This window comes from Vidua chalybeata, chromosome 7, assembly GCF_026979565.1.
Source record: "Vidua chalybeata isolate OUT-0048 chromosome 7, bVidCha1 merged haplotype, whole genome shotgun sequence".
NCBI classification, from domain to species: Eukaryota; Metazoa; Chordata; class Aves; order Passeriformes; family Viduidae; genus Vidua; species Vidua chalybeata.
Genome location: NC_071536.1, coordinates 38,784,123 through 38,804,467, shown reverse-complemented (window position 1 = coordinate 38,804,467; position 20,345 = coordinate 38,784,123). Strand labels below are relative to the sequence as shown.

The 20,345-nt window shown below is 51.7% G+C and overlaps 1 protein-coding gene across 3 annotated transcripts; it reads left to right on the top strand.

The window, feature by feature from the left end:
• The first annotated feature begins 5,200 nt into the window (after positions 1-5,200).
• Positions 5,201-17,867, top strand: ACVR1C (activin A receptor type 1C). Of its 3 annotated transcripts, XM_053947456.1 has the most exons (8): positions 5,201-5,369; positions 11,728-11,970; positions 13,275-13,505; positions 13,837-14,004; positions 14,726-14,882; positions 15,613-15,737; positions 15,850-15,980; positions 17,352-17,867. In XM_053947456.1, the coding sequence occupies exons 1-8, from the start codon at positions 5,216-5,218 to the stop codon at positions 17,475-17,477; spliced, it is 1,335 nt and encodes a 444-aa protein (XP_053803431.1). In that variant the 5' UTR covers positions 5,201-5,215; the 3' UTR covers positions 17,478-17,867. The 3 variants fall into 3 exon arrangements, with proteins under 3 accessions (XP_053803431.1, XP_053803432.1, XP_053803433.1); XM_053947457.1 differs by lacking the exon at positions 11,728-11,970; XM_053947458.1 differs by lacking the exons at positions 11,728-11,970; positions 13,275-13,505.
• The last annotated feature ends 2,478 nt before the right edge of the window (positions 17,868-20,345 follow it).

Below are 20,345 nucleotides of genomic sequence, written 5' to 3'. Positions count from 1 at the left end.
CCTGGGACACCTGGGCTGCCCAGAGCTTTTGAGTACGTGTGAAATGCTGAGTACCCGACCCCTTTCATCTTCTGGTTGTGATCTATGATTTCTTCATAGAACCTTCACGCCTCTCCAGAACTGCCTTTGACATGACAGCTCAGTTTCTTACCCCCTTGCTGTCTGTCCTGAAACTCTTCCTACTTCTCCTGTGCCTTTTTGAGGTGGGTGACAGCATCTGATCCCACATGGCAGAGCAGGGCTGCATCCTCTCCTGGTGTCTCCTGCCTGTGCTCTCACCAGGAGCTGAGCAGTCGCCCAGCACTCCCCGGGGGCACAGCCCTCTGTTCCCAGTGGGGTGAGGTGTGCTGGTCCCTGCTCGGGCACAGCTGAGGCTGTTTGTCCTTCTGTGCGATGTGACTGTCCCCTGGCTGTTGTCGCTCAGCACGGGGCAGGGATGGAGTCCCCATCCCTGGAGGGACCTGGCAGCCACGTGGGTGTGGCACCTGGGGGCTCGGGTTAGCAGTGGCCTCGGCAGTGATGGAGGAACAGCTGGACTCGGTCTGAGGGCCTTTCCAATCCAAACAACTCTGCGATTCCATGGTGAAATCGTTTTGCAATGCTCTGAAGTCGGTGCTGCCTGTGCCCTGAGCAGCCCCTGTCAGCCCCTCACCGCTCCCCCGCGCAGCTCCCGGGGCACTCAGCCCTGGGCCGCGGCTGCAGCTGCTGCTCCTCTGTGCCCCACACCTCAGCAGGCTGGAACCAGGCTGACTGAGGAGCAGGGTGGCTCTGCCTGCTGGCAGCAGGGCTCCTTTGCCGTGGTCAGTTCCCAGCAGCTGGAGAACAAGGGGCTGTGCCAGACCCAACGCCCTCCCCACGGCACCTTCACTGGGACCTTCCCTGGGTTTTGTGCTGGCTCCATCACCAGCAAGGGGCTGGGCAGTGGGAAACAGCCAGTCTGTAATTTTTAGGATCTCCTTTGAGCCCCTTCATCCCACAGTGAAGCTTTTGTCAGCTGGGACCCTTCTGAGCTCAGTCAGTCAGGTCCAGGTGTGCGTCCTGCAGTGTGGAAGCATCCCTTCCCCAGGGATGGAGGTGGCCAGGGGCAGCTGTGTCCTGGCACTGGGGTCTGTGCCCGAGGCAGGGGATCCAGGCCGTGTGGAGAGCCCACAGTCATGGGAGCCCCAGATCTGTCATTTGGAAATAACGTGGAAGTGTATCTAGGGGCACAATAGACAATGACGGTACAGAATTACCAAAGATGGAAATGTTCTGAATATTCAGCATTTCCTCCCACCAGGCCACTTAGATCTTTGCTTTCCAATTTAATTTTGAAATGCTCTGCTGCTAGCTGTTGTGAGTAGTGATGGATTATGACTTAGTGGAAGATTAATGCTCTGTTAATCTGTGTAGTAAAAAGTCTGTGCTGAGATGTAGAACCTTGTGTGGTTTGTAAGAGAGGGCAGGTCTGGGCTTTGCTCCCCCAGAGCCTTTAGTTAAAATTCTGTTAGCCCGTGGTATCAGTGGCTTGTGTTAAGTGCTCAATTCCTTCCGTTTAACTTTTGAAGTTTCACTGCCTATCAGTGCGTTTAAATTATCCGTTGTCTTCACGAAGCTGGTGTTTGAGCTCCTGCTGTTCCATCTCTTGTTCCCGTGCAGTGTCACACTTGCTCCTGAGTTATCTGGGGATTCCTGTGCTTGATGCTGACCCTTGCTGGCGAAGGGCTGGAAGCACACAAAACCATCTCCTGTATTTGCCGGGAATCGGGTGCTGGCTCTGCTCCTGCTGCTCGTGTCTGCCCGTCCTGTGTGTTTTCTGGCAGTGGCACTGAAAACTAAAAGGCAGCAAATGTCACGTTTTAGGGAAGATTATTTTCTCCTCTGAACACCAAGTCATCCTGCCCTTGATGCACGGTGGGACTCATCCTAGAATCTGGTGTGTAGTCCCAGCTCCTATTGCAATAACAGCAGGAAAAATGTCCTTGAAAACCATGTAAGTGTTAAAAACGCCAGACCCAGGAAACCTCTGCTCCGGGGGTGTCTGTACCCAAAATCTGCTTTCCTTGTGTGCATCTCCCGTGCCCCTCCTCGTGCCTTCTCCTGTTGTTGTGGGGCGCTGTGAGTGCCAGCTGCCCTGGGAGGGCACCTCCGTCCCTCGGGCTGTCCGTGCCTCCTGTCCCTGCCGGAGGGAGCCTGCGGGGTCCCAGTCCTGCCCTGCTCTGCCCTGGCCCCGCTCTCCAGCCCAGGTCCCGCTGGGATGGGGCTCTGGGGCACATTTGGGAGTGACTGCTGCAGAGCTGCAGCTCAGGGAGTTGGCACCATCGCTGGCCAGGTCTGGGTGCCTGGCATGCTCTCTGCAGCCATGGCGCGTTTCAGTTCTTCACTTTCTCCTAATTTCTCAACCGGAGAATGGAATGTTTTAAGAGAATTGTTGTGCTAGGGTCAGTAAAGGAGTCCTGTTCATTAACAGATTAAAGAGTGCCTTGTTTTGAAAGTTTGGGAGCACATTTCTGCCTGCCTCTTTGATCCTTTAACTCTTTGACAGTCACCTTATTCCATTCCTTGGTTTCCAGGGTGGTGGGAGTCCTGACTTTTGCCCTGAGACAGAGCATTACCAGTGGCACTGCCAAGACTGTCCTCAGGAATGGGTCGGGGGAGGGAGGAAACATTTCTTGCTGCACATAGGATTTCAGTCAATGGTTGCAAATTCTTCCTCTTCTCTCGTGCTGTAAAATGGCTCTGTGGGAGGGAAGCAGTTCAAAGGTGGTGCTGGCCTGGACAGTGAGAGGAAGAGCTCCCCTCAACGTGCTGTTACCCCTCTGGCCTGTAAGCTGAGGGCAATGCCTTGCTGGCTCCTCTGGGACAGCAGTGGGGGCAAATTAGAGGAGATATGCTCTAATTAGATCAAATTAGCTCCAGATGTGCGGTGTGACACTTGGAATGCATTGCCAGTGGTTGTAGATGGGCTGCTTGTGGAACTGACCTGGACAATGCTCTCCCATGGAAGGGGTTGTGAATAACCAGGAGCAGCACTGGGGCTCTCCTGGGGGAGCAGGGCAGATAAAGCAGGAACTCGGGTGAGTGCTGTGTCCCTGAGGGTGGTGGCAGGGGTGGGGACACGGGCTCCTTGGAGCAGGAGTGGCTGCACAGGTGTCTGTGAGGAGCTGGGGGGGGGGGGGGGGCACAGCGGGGCTGTGACACCGGGTTTGTCACCCCCTGCTCGGTGGGGTGGCAGTGGGAAACACCTGGATCTTCCCAAGGGCCTGTTCAAAAGGGCCCAGGCTCCTCCCCTGATTCCACAAGAGCTGAGGCAGCTGAAGTAGCACAGGTGCAAGAAACCTGTATTTTTATGGTTGTATTCAATCATCTTTCTGCTCTGTTAACAAAGGGTTCTGGATGGACACAAATGCTCTTGAAAACAGGGTCAGGGATTTGTACCTGGTTTGTGATTTCTATCAGTTTTTCTGCATGAGAAGTCAGCCAGCAGCACAGGCAGGTATCTCAGGAATCCGAGGCTTCTGCTTTTGTAGAATTATATTTGAAAGTGGTCTGTGAAAGTCTTCTGTGAGGAAAGTGTCTTGTCTTTCCCACAACTCCAGCTCTGATCGTGTCTCTGAACAGATTCAGCCAGTTTTCCATTTTTCCCCCCACATGAGGGCAGGATTTGGTGGTGCAGAGCCCTTGACGTTGTGGCAGTGGCTGTTTCAGTGTGCTCAGGGTGAGGGTCAGAGCTCCCCAGCCATCCTCAGCTCACCCCGTGTCTGTGGGGCTCGGAGGGGCCCCTGGGACTGCTTGGGGTGTGCAGGGACAGTTTTGATCAGCCCTGCTCTCAAGTAATCTGCAAGTACACAGCATGGATAAATCTGTCAGTTATCCACTGCAGATGATGTAATAGAGATAATTTTCCATCTTATTTTTAGGCTGTGAGAAAGGGAGAAAAACACCATAATGACGCGTCTAAAGCCCCGAAGACACTTGTAACAGTCTTAGACTCATTTCCTCAATAATGCTTTTATTTTGCAGTTTTGGTGATGATGTGTCAGTTTTCCTTCTGCTAGATCTCTAATTTATTTGGGTCTGATGAGTCTTGCTCCTGGCAGCAGTTTTAGGACCAGGGTAATGTCTTTAAGGAGAGATTTGGCTGTTGTGCTGTGAGTGATGGATGGTGCCAGCTTCTGAGCCGGGGAGCAGCTCCTGGCACGCCCGGCACAGACACGGACACGCCGTGCCAAGGAGGTTTGTTGTGGGCCCGAGCTGAAGATAAACAGCCCCAGCTGCCACTTGAGAAGGGTGGCACAGGATGGGGATTGTTGTAAGGGAAGCAAAGAGTGTCACAGAAACAGAAATCAGACTTGTGCTGACATCTGTCAGGACTTCTGCTCTCCCCCGGGGACCCTGGGATTGCAGAGTCATGGAATGGTTTAGGCTGGAAAACCCCTCTAAGATCACTGGGCCCAGCTGTGCCCCCAGCACTGGCAAGCCCGCCACTAACCCATGTTCTACTTTTCAACTCTCTCTTATCCTTAAATGAAAGAAAGCCCCTCTCCCCCACAATTCCAAAAGAAACAGAAATATTTATGTCTGAAATTATAGTCCTGAGTAGAGCAGGGCTCAGTCTTGCGGAGCTGGAGCTGGCCCAGAAAGGGCAGCCTGGACAAGGTGCCTCACCTCAGGAGACCTGGGGAGGAGGAGGAGGAGGAGGAGGAGGATCTGTCCTTGTGCCCATGTCCGTGCTGGGGTGCTGTGTGTCGGTGACCTGGCTCGGGGCTGTCACCAGTCAGCTCTGGCACAGCTGGGGTGGCTGCTGTGGGCAGGTGGCTGCACAGGCAAGGGCTGCCGTGGTTTTGGGAGCCAGCTTTTAGGGGAACTGCTTCTTGGGGTGGCCAGACTTCTCCACCACAAAAGACAGACGACATCTATAAAATCCCCCGGGACCAAGATTTAAACCCTTGTCACGTGTGGATGCTGGGGACCCGTGCTCTTGGGGGTGTCCTGGCACACCTGGGACACCTGGCTTCCTGCTGCAGCCCAGGACCCCATTCCCAGCACGGGCCCTGTGCCAGAGCTCGCACGGGTGCCCGTGGCCAGCCAGCTGGCACGGTGTCCCTGGGGGCCTGCGTGCCAGGGCGCCGTCCCCACGGCTGTGCCCTGCTTTCCAGGCCTGCAGTGCGTGTGCCAGCTGTGCGAGAACACCAACTTCACCTGCCAGACGGAGGGCGCCTGCTGGGCCTCGGTCATGCTGGCCAACGGGCGCGAGGAGGTGGTCAAGTCCTGCGTGTCCCTGCCCGAGCTCAACGCCCAGGTCTTCTGCCACAGCTCCAAGAACATCACCAAGACCGAGTGCTGCTACACCGACTTCTGCAACAACATCACGCTGCGCCTGCCCCTGGGTGAGTGCCGCCCGGCCAGCGCTGGCCCCGGGCTCGTGTGGCGGCTCCGGGCGCTGGGGGAGCCTGCCCGGGGCTCTGGGGGCTGCCTGGGACACTGCGGGCTGTGCCCAGCTGCTTTCAGACAGCAGGAGACAAACTGCAGCTCTGCTGCAGCAGAGGGGACTTCTTGCATTTCTAGGGGTATCCCGAACGCTGGCTTCCATGTCCTACGGGCACAGGGTTTTCTTAGGGCAGGAGCAGTGGGGCACCCCAGGGCACTGCCGGGGACCTCTGTGGCTGAGGCAGTTTCAGAATCTGAGCCTTGGGTGGCCGTGGTTGAGGTGAGCAGCCTGGGAGGCTGTGGCAAGTACATTTCTCTCTCTCTCAGGATTTTTCATAGAGGTGCACAGAGAGAAAGAAAGAGAAAACAATTTCTATTTCTGCTCCTTGTTTTTCCCATGTGGAATGTGTTTGGAGAATTGTTTACCTGGGGTGATTGCTTGGTTGGATTCTGGTGAGGATTGTTTGGGCCTGGTGGCCAATCCAATCTACCTGGGTCTGGACTCTCAGAGAGGGGCACGAGTTGTGAGTTAGTTAGAGATGGTAGTTAGAAAAGTAGGTTTCTAGTTTTAGTATCTCCTTTAAATGAATATTAATGTATTCTAGCATAGTTATAATAAAGAAATCATTCATCCTTCTGAGCTGGAGTCAGACATCAGCATTTCTCCCCTCTGGGTTTGCCTGCATTTTACAGTATGAGGCGGCTGCTCTGCGCTGTCACGCCGGTGTCACCGAGCCCTGCTCAGCAGGGACGGGAAGCTGTGAGATTCCTGTCCTAACGAGAGGGAGGAGAGAGGCTGGCACTCGCAGGAGCCCTGTGTGCTACCCAGCTGGGGCAGCGTGTGAGTCTGCCAGCCTCGAAGCTCTGTAATGAAGTTGATTTGGTGCTTTTTACTGATAAATATTTCTACTATTTTTAGCATAATTTTAGTTTAATTTTTTTGTTCTTCTTTCCAAGATTTTTGTTTAATCCAGACTTTTTTTTTTAAAAAGGTGATAAATATACTATTTTATCTGATAATACCTTTTTATATACTTGCAACAGTGAGATATGTTGCAGGTAAGATAGATGCAAATTAATTCACAATTTAAGATTGTAACTTGAATTTAAGATGCAAATTAAGATGTAGTTCTTAGTGGAATTTGCAAGGCTGTTGCTGGGCAGACCATGGGGGAGCTGCTGAGGGAGCCTTGGGCACTGTCACCTCCTGGTGAACCCTGGTACCAACCTCACCTGTGCCGTGGGGCAGGAATCAGGATTATTTAATTGGTGCTAAGGATAATTTGTATGATGCTTGCATCCCCACAGACAAGCATCTATCTGGGGATACAAGCATCATCAAGTCACTCTGGGACATTGTTTTTCTTTCAGCTGACCACAGAAGGGACACACTATTTGTGGTCATGCTCTAGAAATAAAGTGCCATGGTAGTTTTTCCAAGCTGGGAAGAAAGCTGCTATTTCTAGAGGAGCAGCAGAGGCACATCTGCTGTTCCAGCACTTGAGCTTGCAAAACCTCTAGTTTCATATTTCAGTCCTCAAAAAAAAGGGCTGAATTCTTACCCTGAGCGCTTTGCTCTGGAGGTTCAGGGGAGCTCGTGTCACTGGGAATTGCAGCAGTGCTCTGCGGTTTCTGTGCTGGCCCTTCCCAACAGCTCTTCCCCACACAGCTCAGGCTGTCAGGAACCAGCCTGGGGACAGCTCCAGGGCCAGCCCCTTGTCCCAGACACCTGACAAGTGGCACTTGGTACAGACACCTGGTATGGAAGGTCTGTTGTGCCATACCTGTATCACCTCTCTCTCTCTATCTATCTCTATCTCTATCTCTATCTCTATCTCTATCTCTATCTCTATCTCTATCATCTATCAATAGCTATTTATCTACCTATATCTATCCATCTCTATCTCGATCATCTATTTCTATTTATCTATCATCTATCTCTATCTTCTATCTATCTATATCTATCTATCTATCTATCTCTAACCATAACTATCTCTGTCTATTTCTATGTCTATCTTTATTTTCTATATCAATCTCCTTATATATATATATCTTTGTGTGTATATATATCTATTTCTAGCTTTGTATGTATATACATACATATTTATGTATATACATATATATCTGCCCACTTACCTGCTGATCTATTTATCTACCTCCATTAAGCAAGTTCTAGATTAGAAGTGGAGCACGTGGGCACAAAAAGCTTGCCTTTAGGCAGGAGTGACTCTCCTGGAGGAGGAGAAACCCTGAGAAGGTCCAGCATGGTGCCCACCCCTGCTAGGCGAGGCAGGACCTTTGTGTCCCTCTGGGACACAACCCCACCCTTCAGCTCCTCTCCCCGGAGCTGGCCTGGCCCAGCTCAGAGGCGGGATGGGGCTGGGAGCAGCCTGGACTGATGGAAAGTGCCCCTGCCCATGGCAGAGGCTTGGAACCAGCTGAGGGTCAAGGTCCCTCCCAACCCAAGCCACTGTGGGATTCTGTGACTGTAATTAGCAAAGCTTTATGTTGTGAAGGGGTGCCTGGAGAGCAGTGAGAGGATCTCTGAGGCAGAGAGCAGTGTGTGCTTTGGTGCCCGTGCCTGAATTCCCCTGGCAGAGCTGCAGATGGCAACGCCTGCCCCAGCCAGCACAGGGCTCTGGGCTGGGGCCTTGGGTGACAGGAGCTGACTTTTCCCTTCAGGTTTTTGGGTTTTTTTTCCTTTTTTTTCTTCTTCTTTTTTTTTTTTTTCTTCCCACAGTGTCTGAAAATCTTTAAAGATGGATTAAACCTGGATCTCTGCTTTTATATGCTGCTTCTTGTGGGCAGGGATTTCATTGTGGCACGTTGTATTGGCAGGTGAAAATGTTGACGCGCAGGATGAGTTTGCAGTGATTGGTTTTTTCCTGTGTCACCCTGGATTTCTCTCCAGGTTTCTGCTGGTTTAGCTGGGATGTTTTCTGCCCCAGCAGGTGACTTGAGATCAGCCTGTCCTGTCACAGCAGGGCTGCAGAAAACACCTTGAGTGCTGCTGCCTCATGGGAGGGACCTCCCACGATAAATCCCCCCTTGGACGTCCCTCATTCCTGTTTTTCTGCAGAACTCACCACCGTGCCCTCAGCACGGAACAGGCTGCCTTGAATTGATGCTAATCAGAACTAGATTTTTACAGCTGTAGATTTGTGTCTCACAGGATTTTTGGGCCATATTTGAGATCTGGGAGACAGAGTTTGTGATCTCTGCCTCCTGCACAATGGTGAGTGGAGTCTGTAGTCACGGTGGAAGCTGGAGAAACTTAATTTTAGACTCCAGCCCAAACTGTATTTTTGAAATGGTTTTAAGTATTCTGTAGAGCTGACTAGAGCCTCCTCATTAATAGAATGCAATAGGTTTTCTTACTACATTGGAAAGAATATGTAATTTTGCCTCTGAGCAGCCTGGGAACACACACAGTTCAGGGCTTTTGGAAGCCTTGCAGTGGAAGCTTTACAGTGTCAAAAGCAAATGCTGTGTGTGAGAATGTCTTTTCCACTGGAGGGAAAAAAGAATTTTTTTTTTTTTTTCTGCCTGCAAGTACTATTTTGTTTACAGAAGCTGGACCATAAGTGCACCACATTGTGAAAGTGCTGAGCACTGCCAGATGTGCTGGTTTTGGGTCACACGTGGCAACGTGCCAGCCTCTGCTCTTGGCTAGCCAGTCAATGGACAGAGCATCAGTGTTGGTGTGCAATACTGCACACTAGTGCAGGGTGCTGCTGCTGGCCGTGCAGCGCCCTCAGCCCTGCTGGAGCTGCTGGCCGTGCTGCCAGGGGCAGGGCTGTTCCTGGGGCACGCAGGTCCCTGCTGGAGCTGCTGGCCGTGCTGCCAGGGGCAGGGCTGTTCCTGGGGCACGCAGGTCCCTGCTGGAGCAGGATCTCTGCTGAGCCTGGGGGCCAGTCTGCCAGCGTGCCCTGCCCAGGCCCTTCCCTACAGAGAGCTCTCGCTGCTCAAAGCCTCCTCATGATTTTCCTTTTGTCACTGTTTTTGTTGCTGCGGTGGCCTAAGAACAATAAACTTCTATTTTGTTCACGTCATGTTGTTTTTCAGCAGTTGGTGGGAAGAGCTGACGTGGTGTGGTCAGCGCCGCCTGCGTGTTTGTCTTCAGCAGCCCCTGCTGGGGAGGAATGAACCTCATTCCCACCCGGAATGAGTCTGACAGGCCCTGCGGGGAGGAGGCTGGCTTGGATGGCACAGGGGAAGTGCTGAACAGCCAGGGGACAGCTCATGTCCTGTGCTCTGTGCCCGCTGTGAGCCTGTCCTCTGGCTGGCACAGAGCCAGTCCCTGCACAGAGCCAGTCCTGCTGTCCTGCACAGAGCCAGTCCTGCTGCTCTGCACAGAGCCAGTCCCTGCACAGAGCCAGTCCCTGCACAGAGCCAGTCCCTGCACAGAGCCAGTCCTTCTGTCCTGCACAGTGTCCCCTGCACAGAGCCAGTCCTGCTGCTCTGCACAGAGCCAGTCCTGCTGCTCTGCACAGTGTCCCCTGCACAGAGCCAATCCTGCTGTCCTGCACAGAGCCAGTCCTTCTGTCCTGCACAGTGTCCCCTGCACAGGCTGGGGTGGCAGGGCTGGTTCAGCGAGGTACCAGAGCTCCTGGGGTAGGGGATCTCTCTGTGCTGTACTCCATCCCTGTTTCAGGGAAACCTCAGCCCTGTGGAAACAGAATGAAAAGTGTTTAGGAGATCCCAGCATGCCAGTTAGCAAGCGGCAGTTCCAAGGAGGAATCCTGCTCATAAATCCTCTTACAAACCTCCTGGGTCACCCCTGGAGCAGCCTCTTGAAGTCATTAAAGGAAAAACCTGTGAACAAAACGTACCAGCTTTGTGTTCAGGAGGGTTGGAGTTGTGCTGGTGAACAGAACACAGTTGTTCTGGTGTGGTGTTGGCTGCAGGAAGGTAGCAGTGGGTGCTGAGCCCATTTCCTGCTGCTTTTGAGACCCCCACATCACTGTGATCACTCTCAAACTCCAGGCTGAGGTGTGCTTGAGGCCCAGCTTCTCCCTGGGGAAGGAGTGACCTGGCATGGGATGGAGTTTGTGATTCTTACATCTTCTGCAGCCCTGAGGTCTCATTGGTACTCATGGCTCTGAGTGTTGAGGTTTCTTTTATGGGTCATATTTCTGGTTTGTTTTATTTGGGGGGAAAATGCTGGTTGATTTTTTTTTTAACTTATTTCACATTTTAGGGACATTAAAGGAAATGTGTGTGTGTGTTCCTGTGCAAATGAATCCCTCAGCAGTGGGATTCCCTAGAGCTTCTTGATACAGAGCTCCTTGGGTGGTGATCAGACTGCTGGCCTGCGACCAAGCTCCCTGCACAGCAGGTGTGTGGGGGAAAGGCTCCCTCACTTACAGAAACCTGGTCTGTTCTGTCTGTTCTGTCTCCTGGCCAGGACTACGGTGGGAAAACATTGAGTGGAGAAAAGGAGACTCAGGGGTGACCTTACCACTTTCTACAGCTCCCTGAAAGGATGTTGTAGTTGGGTGGGGTTGGGCTCTTTCTCCAGGCAGCACTGACAGAACCAGAGCACACAGTCTCAAGCTGCACCAAGGGAAATTTAGGCTGGATATTAGGGAAAAGTTCGTTACAGAAAGGGTGATAAAAGTTCTGGAATGGCTGCCCGGGGAGGTGGTGGAGTCACCAGCCCTAGGTGTGTTTAACAAAACCTGGATGTGGCACTGGGTGCCAGGGTTGAGTTGAGGTGTTGGGGCTGGGTTGGACTCGATGATCTTTAAGGTCTCTTGCAGCCTGGTGATTCTGTGAATTCTGTGTGATTCTGTGTGAATCTGTGAATCTGTGATTGTGTGATCCTGTGTGAATCTGTGTGAATCTGTGAATCTGTGATTGTGTGATCCTGTGTGAATCTGTGTGATTCTGTGAATCTGTGATTATGTGATTCTGTGATTCTGTGAATCTGTGATTGTGTGATTCTGTGATTGTGTGAATCTGTGTGATTCTGTGAATCTGTGATTGTGTGATCCTGTGTGAATCTGTGTGATTCTGTGATCCTGTGTGATCTTGTGTGAATCTGTGATGGTGTGACTGTGTGATGGTGTGAATCCTGCTGTGTCCCAGCCCTGCAGCCCCAATCCATCCCTATCCCCCTCCCTGTCCCCCTCCCTGTCCCCCTCCCTGTCGCTGTTGCTGTCCCTGTCCCTATTGCTGTCGCTGTCCCTGTCGCTGTCCCTGTCCCCATTGCTGTCGCTGTCCCTGTCGCTGTCCCTGTCGCTGTCCCCGTGTCCCCGTCGCTGTCCCCGTCGCTGTGGGCCCTGTGTCACGGCTGTCCCGCGTGTCTCCCAGCAGCGGCGGCGGAGGCTGCGGGCCGTGCGGGGCGGCGCCCGGCGGCGCTGGCGGCGGCGGTGGCGGTGCCGCTCTGCGCCCTGGGGCTGCTGGCCGGGCTGCTGGTGGCCACGGCCCGGGGCCGGCGGCGCCGCGGGGCCAAGCCGCCCAACGTGGAGGAGCCGCTCTGCGAGGGCAGCCTGGTGGGCTCCGGGAAGACGCTGAAGGATCTCATCTCCGACATGACGACCTCCGGCTCCGGCTCCGGTAGGCGCGCTGCGCTGCCCGCCGCCGCGGGGTTCGTGCCGGGGTTCGCACCCGGGCACCCCGCACCTTTGCGTGGGGCTTTGGGTGCTCCTCCTCTGCCAAACCGCAAACACTCAGGTCTGCGTTGGAATTGAGGCGTTAGAAAAGGGAACTCGCTCAGAAATCAGAACCAACTGTGAAACCCAGCGCTGCCGGCTGATAACGAAAGGTGCTAAGCTCACCTGGGCGGGTCAGGATGCTGCTGATGAAATTTTTTGTGTTTCATAGCAGAATAACGTTCCTCCAAATTCTTGTTTTGAGCAGAACGTTCATCCTTTTAACATTTTCCCCATTTCGGATATCTTGCCTACTGTGATGCCTCCGTTGCTATTGAGAAATTGTTAAACCAAATAAACCTAAAAATGAGGTGGGAATTCACAAACTCCAGCTCATTTGACCTGTGACATGTCTGGGATGTATAGTCCAACTTTCCCTAACTAGAGCTTTTATTGAAAAGTATGTAAACTATGCTTGCTTTTATTTGTAAGTGAAAAATGTACAAATGGTGCCTAATTTAATTTATTTCCATGAGCTGCATACCTCTGAGGATTACGTTGTTATTCTTCCCTAATGCCTTTTCACAGCTCTAACGAGCGGACTTTGGCTTTTTTTATGCTGAAGTTTTTAACTGTTCCCAGCCATCCCTGAGCCAGGAACAGGGCTGGACTTGAGGAGGGTCAGAGCCCCACGCACCGGGGTGATTTGTTCTGACTTCAGCCAAAATCAAGGTTGCAGTTATTAAAAAAAACAAACAAACAAAAGACAAAACAAAACAACCCCCCCAAAACAAACAAACAAACAAAAAACCCCAAACAAAATAACCCCCCAAAAAACCCCAAGGAATTATTCATTTTTTTTCTTTCTAACTCCTCAACAAACACAGAATCAAATCAATCTAGGCAGGGTTTGTGGTTGGCAAAGCACAGTGGAGCTGCTATAATAATTTATTTTTATTTTCAAAAATTTCAGCCAGAGTAGAGCAACTAGTTGACTGCAGGACAGCTGCAGTCTGTATCAAACCAAATGGAGTAGTTCAGGCCAAATTTTAAGATTTTTATTGGGGTTTTAGAAAGTTTTTCCTATGTACAGACACTGGGACGTAATATCAAAAATTCTGATTTGAGGAGATATTGGTTGGGAGCGGATTTTCCCTTGGCAGTCTTGGAAAGCAAAGCCACGAGTGCAGCTCTCTGGGAAAAGCCAGCCTGGGGTTTGAAGGTCCCAGCTGAGCCATTTCACAGGTGCCTATCTCTCTTTTTCACTAGGCCTGCCTCTGCTGGTCCAGAGAACCATCGCCAGGACGATTGTCCTGCAGGAAATCGTGGGAAAAGGACGGTTTGGCGAAGTCTGGCATGGGAAATGGTGCGGGGAGGACGTGGCTGTGAAAATCTTCTCCTCCAGAGACGAGCGGTCCTGGTTCCGGGAGGCAGAGATCTACCAGACGGTCATGCTGAGGCATGAAAACATCCTGGGCTTCATTGCTGCTGACAACAAGGGTGAGCAGCGCGGCGTGCGCAGGTTCCGGCCTCCTGGAGAGCCCTTCCAGCCCAAATCGCTCTCTGCTTCTCTGTGGTGGCCTTGGCAGGGCTGGTAAGGGCTGGACTCGGTGGTCTTGGAGTGGTTCCCAACCCCAGTGGTGACACTCACTGAACCCTGAGTGTCTGTCCCAGCACAGTTTCGCTGCCCTGGCTCCATCTGAAACACGGCCCTGAGCTGCCCTGAGCTCCTTCCCGGGCCACGGCTGGCACACCTCCCTGCCTGCATTCCCCAGAAAGGGAAAGGCTTTCCCCAGCTGACGTTTTTAATACTCCTGCTTCCTCTGGCCAGATAACGGGACGTGGACTCAGCTCTGGCTTGTGTCCGAGTACCACGAGCAGGGCTCGCTGTTCGACTACCTGAACAGAGGCACGGTGACGGTGCAGGGCATGGTCAGGCTGGCACTGTCGGTGGCCAGCGGCCTGGCCCACCTCCACATGGAGATCGTTGGCACGCAAGGCAAGTGCTTCCCCCCCGCTTTTCCTTCAAGTATTTTAAGGAGCTTCAGTGTTCTCAAGAACGTTTATGGGTGACGTGGTATTGTGTTTTCCAAACTGCTGGCACCAGGGGGAACTGTGAGTGAGAGTGGAGACAGGGGAGAGGGACGTTCCCTTCCCGCTCCCACTGTCTGCACTTTAACCATGCCTCTAAAGAGATGCCTACAGAACCAGCGCTGCTGAAGGGGAGTGAGCGCTAATGAAGGAAAAATTAGGAAAAATTTCTTCATGGGAAGGTTTCTCCAGCCCTGGCACAGGTTGCCCCGGACAGTGGTGGGGTCACCATCCCTTAAAAAGTTGTGTGGGTGTGGCACGTGGGGAAAAGGGTTAGTGGTGGCCTTGTCAGTGCTGGGGAATGGTGGGACTCAGTGGTCTTAGAGGGTTTTTCTGACTCAATCCATTCAGTGATTCTGTAATTTTCTAAACTAATTTAGATGGCGAACTTCCAGTTTATCTCTTTGTGTTTTATTCCTGAAATATAAATATTGAAAAAAATGCCCTTAAAGTTTTCTTTTGAAGTTGAGAACATTTAGCAGAGCTTTGCTTGGCTCAAAATAGGCCTCAATATTTCTATAGGGTACGGTAACAAAATTGAATAAAACTGTTTTTACATCCTTGCTCCTTATATTAAAACCCACACCGTTGTTATCAAAATTGGAGGCGGTTTCTCTTGCTGTGAACAGGGAAGCCAGCGATCGCACACCGGGATCTGAAATCCAAGAACATCCTGGTGAAGAGGAACGAGACCTGCGCCATCGCCGACCTGGGGCTGGCGGTGAAGCACGACTCGGTGCTGAACACCATCGACATCCCCCAGAACCCCCGCGTGGGCACCAGGAGGTGGGTGAGGCGGCGCCGCCGCCGGCCTGGCTCCGCGGGGACGGCCCCTCGCAGCCCTGCCCTCCAGCACCCCTGGCACTGGGCAGGGGTGGCCGCAGCCCCGCGGGGAGGCTGGCTGGGGGATGGAGGAACGGAGGGAGGGAGGGGGCTGCAGAGCCTGCTGTGGCACGGAGCTCTCTGCCCCACCTGGGACATTATTGTAAGATGCAGGCGAACCCGGTGGGAAGAAACAATGATGTTTAACTAGTTCAGAAGGTTGAATGATTTCTTTATTATAACTATGTTATAATACATTAATATACTGTATAAAGGAAGATATTAAAACTATAAACTTACTTGTTTTAACTACTGTATCTAACTCTCACAACTCGTGACCCTGTTCTTGAGAGTTCAGACACAGATGGATTGGATTGACTCAAAACAATCCTCACCAAACTCTAATTAAGCAATCACCCAGGTAAACAATTCTCTAAACACATTCTACATGAGAAAAACAAGGAGCAGAAATAGAAATTGTTTTCTCTTTCTTCTCTCTGTGCACCTCTATGAAAGTCCTGAGAGAAGAATGTCCATGTGACAGGGCATGGTGTGCCGGTCACCCCCGGTGCTCTGGGCTGGGCAGGGCACAGCTGCCAGCACCACAAGGGGTCACAGGGCCCCGGCACGTGGCAGCACAGCTGTGGCCTCTTGTAGGAGCTGCCCCAGCAAAGTGACCCTGTGTGCCCCAAAGGTACATGGCCCCCGAGATCCTGGACGATGCGATGAACACGAACATCTTTGAGTCCTTCAAGCGTGCAGACATCTACTCCCTGGGGCTGGTGTACTGGGAGATAGCCCGGAGGTGCTCTGTTGGAGGTGAGGCTTTGGCCTTTTCGTCCAGCCCCAGGTCGGTTTGGGCTGGAAGGGACAGTAAAGCTCTTCTCCTTCCACCCCTGCCATGGGCACCTACACCATGACTCTTCCCCAGGAATCACTGAGGAGTACCAGCTGCCTTACTACGACCTTGTGCCTTCTGATCCTTCCATAGAAGATATGAGAAGGGTTGTCTGTGAACAGAAGCTCAGACCAAGTATTCCAAACCAGTGGCAAAGCTGTGAGGTAAAAGCAATTTCCTAGTTTATTCTAGGTTTATTTTGTAGTGGTTTTTTTTCCTAGTTTTATTTTGTTATTTATGTTTTCAAATTTAAATTTAGACAGAACTTTTCAGTGAGAAATAGGGCACTCAGTACCCAGCTTCTCCTGAATTTAGAAGGTTCAGATGTCTAGCTCTCCTTCAGATCAATACAGAGAAAACTCTTTGCACCAAGTGCTCAATGCTGTCCAAGGCAGGTCTTAATTGATGCTGCTGCTGTTGTGTCACCCTTTCAAAACGCTGCACTTTATCTCCCTGTACTAAAACTGGAAATCAGGGGGTGGTGGTTGTATCTCTGGCTGTTGTCTGTCCCCCTGCAGACCCTGTTTGTACCCCAGGTGCTGTTTCTGTCTAAAGCCCCTGTCTGTACCTGGTCCCCCCTCTATCCCCAGCCCCAGTCTATACCCATTCCCGTCTGTGTCCCCACACCCTGTCTGTACCTGCTCCCGTTTCTGTCCCACACCCTGTCTGTACCCGGGTCCCATTTCTGTCCCTGCAGACCCTCTCTGTATCCGGGTCCCATTTCTATCCCCCAGCCCCTGTCTGTACCCGGTGCTGTTCCTGTCCCCACACCCTGTCTGTACCCGGGCCCCATTTCTGTCCCTGCAGACCCTCTCTGTACCTGAGTCCCATTTCTGTCCCTGCAGACCCTGTCTGTACCCGGTGCTGTTCCTGTCCCCACACCCTGTCTGTACCCGGGCCCCATTTCTATCCCCCAGCCCCAGTTTGTACCCCGTCCCATCTCTGTCCCCAGATCCTGTTTGTACCCCAGGTGCTGTTTCTATCCCCCAGCCCCTGTCTGTACCTGGTCCCCTCTCTGTCCCCACACCTGCCATGCCCTGTCCCCTCTCTGTCCCCACACCCTCTCTGTACCCAGTCCCATTTCTATCCCTCACACCCTGTCAGTGCCCTGTCCCCTCTCTGTCCCCACACCTGCCATGCCCTGTCCCCTCTCTGTCCCCACACCCTCTCTGTACCCAGTCCCATTTCTATCCCTCACACCCTGTCAGTGCCCTGTCCCCTCTCTGTCCCCACACCTGCCATGCCCTGTCCCCTCTCTGTCCCCACACCCTCTCTGTACCCAGTCCCATTTCTATCCCTCACACCCTGTCAGTGCCCTGTCCCCTCTCTGTCCCCACACCTGCCATGCCCTGTCCCCTCTCTGTCCCCACACTCTCTGTACCCAGTCCCATTTCTATCCCTCACACCCTGTCAGTGCCCTGTCCCCTCTCTGTCCCCACACCTGCCATGCCCTGTCCCCTCTCTGTCCCCACACCTGCCATGCCCTGTCCCCTCTCTGTCCCCACACCTGCCATGCCCTGTCCCCTCCGTGCCAGGCGCTGCGGGTGCTGGGCCGGCTGATGCGGGAGTGCTGGCGTGCCAGCGGCGCCGCGCGTCTCACCGCGCTGCGCGTCAAGAAGACGATCTCGCAGCTCTGCGTGCCCGAGGACTCCAAAGCCTGACAGCTCCCGCGGGACGAGAGGGGAAGGCGTTCTGCTGGCCGTCTCTCCACGTGTGATGGTGTTTTTGTTTCTGGTCTACCTCAGACGACGCGGTTCAGCGCAGCGGTGCCCGGGGCAGAGCACCGAGCTCGGGTGCTGTGTCCGGCCGTGGGACCAGCTCGGGACTCATAGCTCGGGTTTGATACAGCAAGTCCGTGACTTGCTTTGGCTTTTTTCTGTAAATCAGACCCCAGTGAATCGCAGGAAGGAGCTTAGCATCATGACAGTGTAAAAATACCTTTTGCTGTTGTGCTCTTCATCCTTGTCAGACCCCAAACGTCCTGGGCGTGTCTGGTGTTGGTTAAAGCCTGCTTGTGAGAGAAACCTCATGTTCTGTCCTCCAACCAAGTAAAAGACCAAATTAACCCAGCTTTTTACCTGCTGTTTTTTTTTTTTTTACCCCAGGGATCTGAAAAGTGGTTGTCAGTAAATGCATTTTAATTACTATATTTATAATTAAGCAAGCAATTAGAAAAGATGGAAGTTTTACTAAGTGTGTACTGTGAACAAAACCATTGAGTCAGTTCCCTATTAACATTTATTTTTATTGTCTCAATTCCACATACAATATCATGGTTAAAATTTCAGTTGTTTTACTCTGTCTTTTGTTCATTGAACAGATTGATCAAGGGACAACTTTTCCTTTTAACAGTAGGAAGAATAATAGAGGCAACACTTTTCTGCTAGCTGTGAAGGGATGGAACAGGAGAAATTCTACCTAAACTGAGAAAATATTTATTTTTAGCAATGTTTTTCCAACCACTGGCAGCATTATTTTAGTGCCTTTTAATGTATTAGGGTGAAGCTTTAACAAAAGCCAATGCAGCCTGTTCAGAGGTTTCTTACAGAATTCTGGAACAGCACCAGGCTGGTGATGAATATTAACATTTCTGACCAGGTTTCCATAATATCACAAGCCAGCAACGTGAGTTATTGTGTTAAAATTCAACAAAGTTCTGGCATTTTGTGAATTTTGGCCCACTCCGTGGCCCACATATTTGAATATAGTGTTGGAATATTTTTAATAGGCAAAGTTATACATTTTGTAGTCTTATGGTTCTTTAAATGTTTCTAAATCCAGCTGGCCCATGGAAATTAATTCCAAAGATGTTTCCAGACTAGCAAAGCTTTGCAGAAACCTGATGTGGCAAAATCTCTTCAATGGAGAGAAGAAGGTGTTAAACTTTTACTGAGTGTGGTGGTCAGTGGTGCCATAACTCCAGGTTTCATCCTGATGGCCTCATCTTCAGGACACTGTGGGTGCTTGCTGGCTTTTAATTGCCTGTGATCCTGTGTGATCCTGTGTGATCCTGTGTGAATCTGTGATTCTGTGATTGTATGATCCTGTGTGATCCTGTGTGAATCTGTGATTGTGTGATCCTGTGTGATCCTGTGTGAATCTGTGATTCTGTGATTGTATGATCCTGTGTGATCCTGTGTGAATCTGTGATTGTGTGATCCTGTGTGATCCTGTGTGAATCTGTGATTCTGTGATTGTATGATTCTGTGTGATCCTGTGTGAATCTGTGATTGTGTGATTGTATGATTCTGTGTGATCCTGTGTGAATCTGTGATTCTGTGATTGTATGATTCTGTGTGATCCTGTGTGAATCTGTGATTGTGTGATTGTATGATTCTGTGTGAGTCTGTGTGATTCTGTGATCCTGTGTGATCCTGTGTGATCCTGTGTGAATCTGTGATGGTGTGATTGTATGATTCTGTGTGAGTCTGTGTGAATCTGTGTGATTCTGTGATCCTGTGTGATTCTGTGTGATCCTGTGTGAATCTGTGATTCTGTGATTGTGTGATTCTGTGTGATCCTGTGTGAATCTGTGATTGTGTGATTCTGTGTGATCCTGTGTGATCCTGTGTGAATCTGTGATTGTGTGATTGTATGATTCTGTGTGATCCTGTGTGAATCTGTGATTGTGTGATTGTATGATTCTGTGTGAGTCTGTGTGATTCTGTGATCCTGTGTGATCCTGTGTGCTCCTGTGTGAATCTGTGATGGTGTGATTGTATGATTCTGTGTGAGTCTGTGTGAATCTGTGTGATTCTGTGATCCTGTGTGATTCTGTGTGATCCTGTGTGAATCTGTGATTCTGTGATTGTGTGATTCTGTGTGATCCTGTGTGAATCTGTGATTGTGTGATTCTGTGTGATCCTGTGTGATCCTGTGTGATCCTGTGTGAATCTGTGATTGTGTGATTGTATGATTCTGTGTGATTCTGTGTGAGTCTGTGTGATTCTGTGATCCTGTGTGATCCTGTGTGCTCCTGTGTGAATCTGTGATGGTGTGATTGTATGATTCTGTGTGATTCTGTGTGAGTCTGTGTGATTCTGTGATCCTGTGTGATCCTGTGTGAATCTGTGATTGTGTGATTCTGTGTGATTCTGTGTGAGTCTGTGTGATTCTGTGATCCTGTGTGATCCTGTGTGCTCCTGTGTGAATCTGTGATGGTGTGGTTGGGTGAATCTGTGTGATTCTGTGATCCTGTGAGCTTGCTGGCTGTTAATTGCCCATGAACAGGTTTTGGTGCAATTTGCCGAGTTGAGCCGCTCCTGCCGGCCTGGCAGGGCTCGGTGTGCAGCGCAGCCCAGCCCTGCAGCGCAGTCCAGCCCTGCAGCCCAGCCCTGCAGCCCAGCCCAGCCCTGCAGCCCAGCCCTGCAGCGCAGCCCTGCAGCGCAGCCCTGCAGCCCAGCCCTGCAGCGCAGTCCAGCCCTGCAGCCCAGCCCTGCAGCGCAGCCCTGCAGCACAGTCCAGCCCTGCAGCACAGTCCAGCCCTGCAGCGCAGCCCAGCCCTGCAGCGCAGCCCTGCAGCCCAGCCC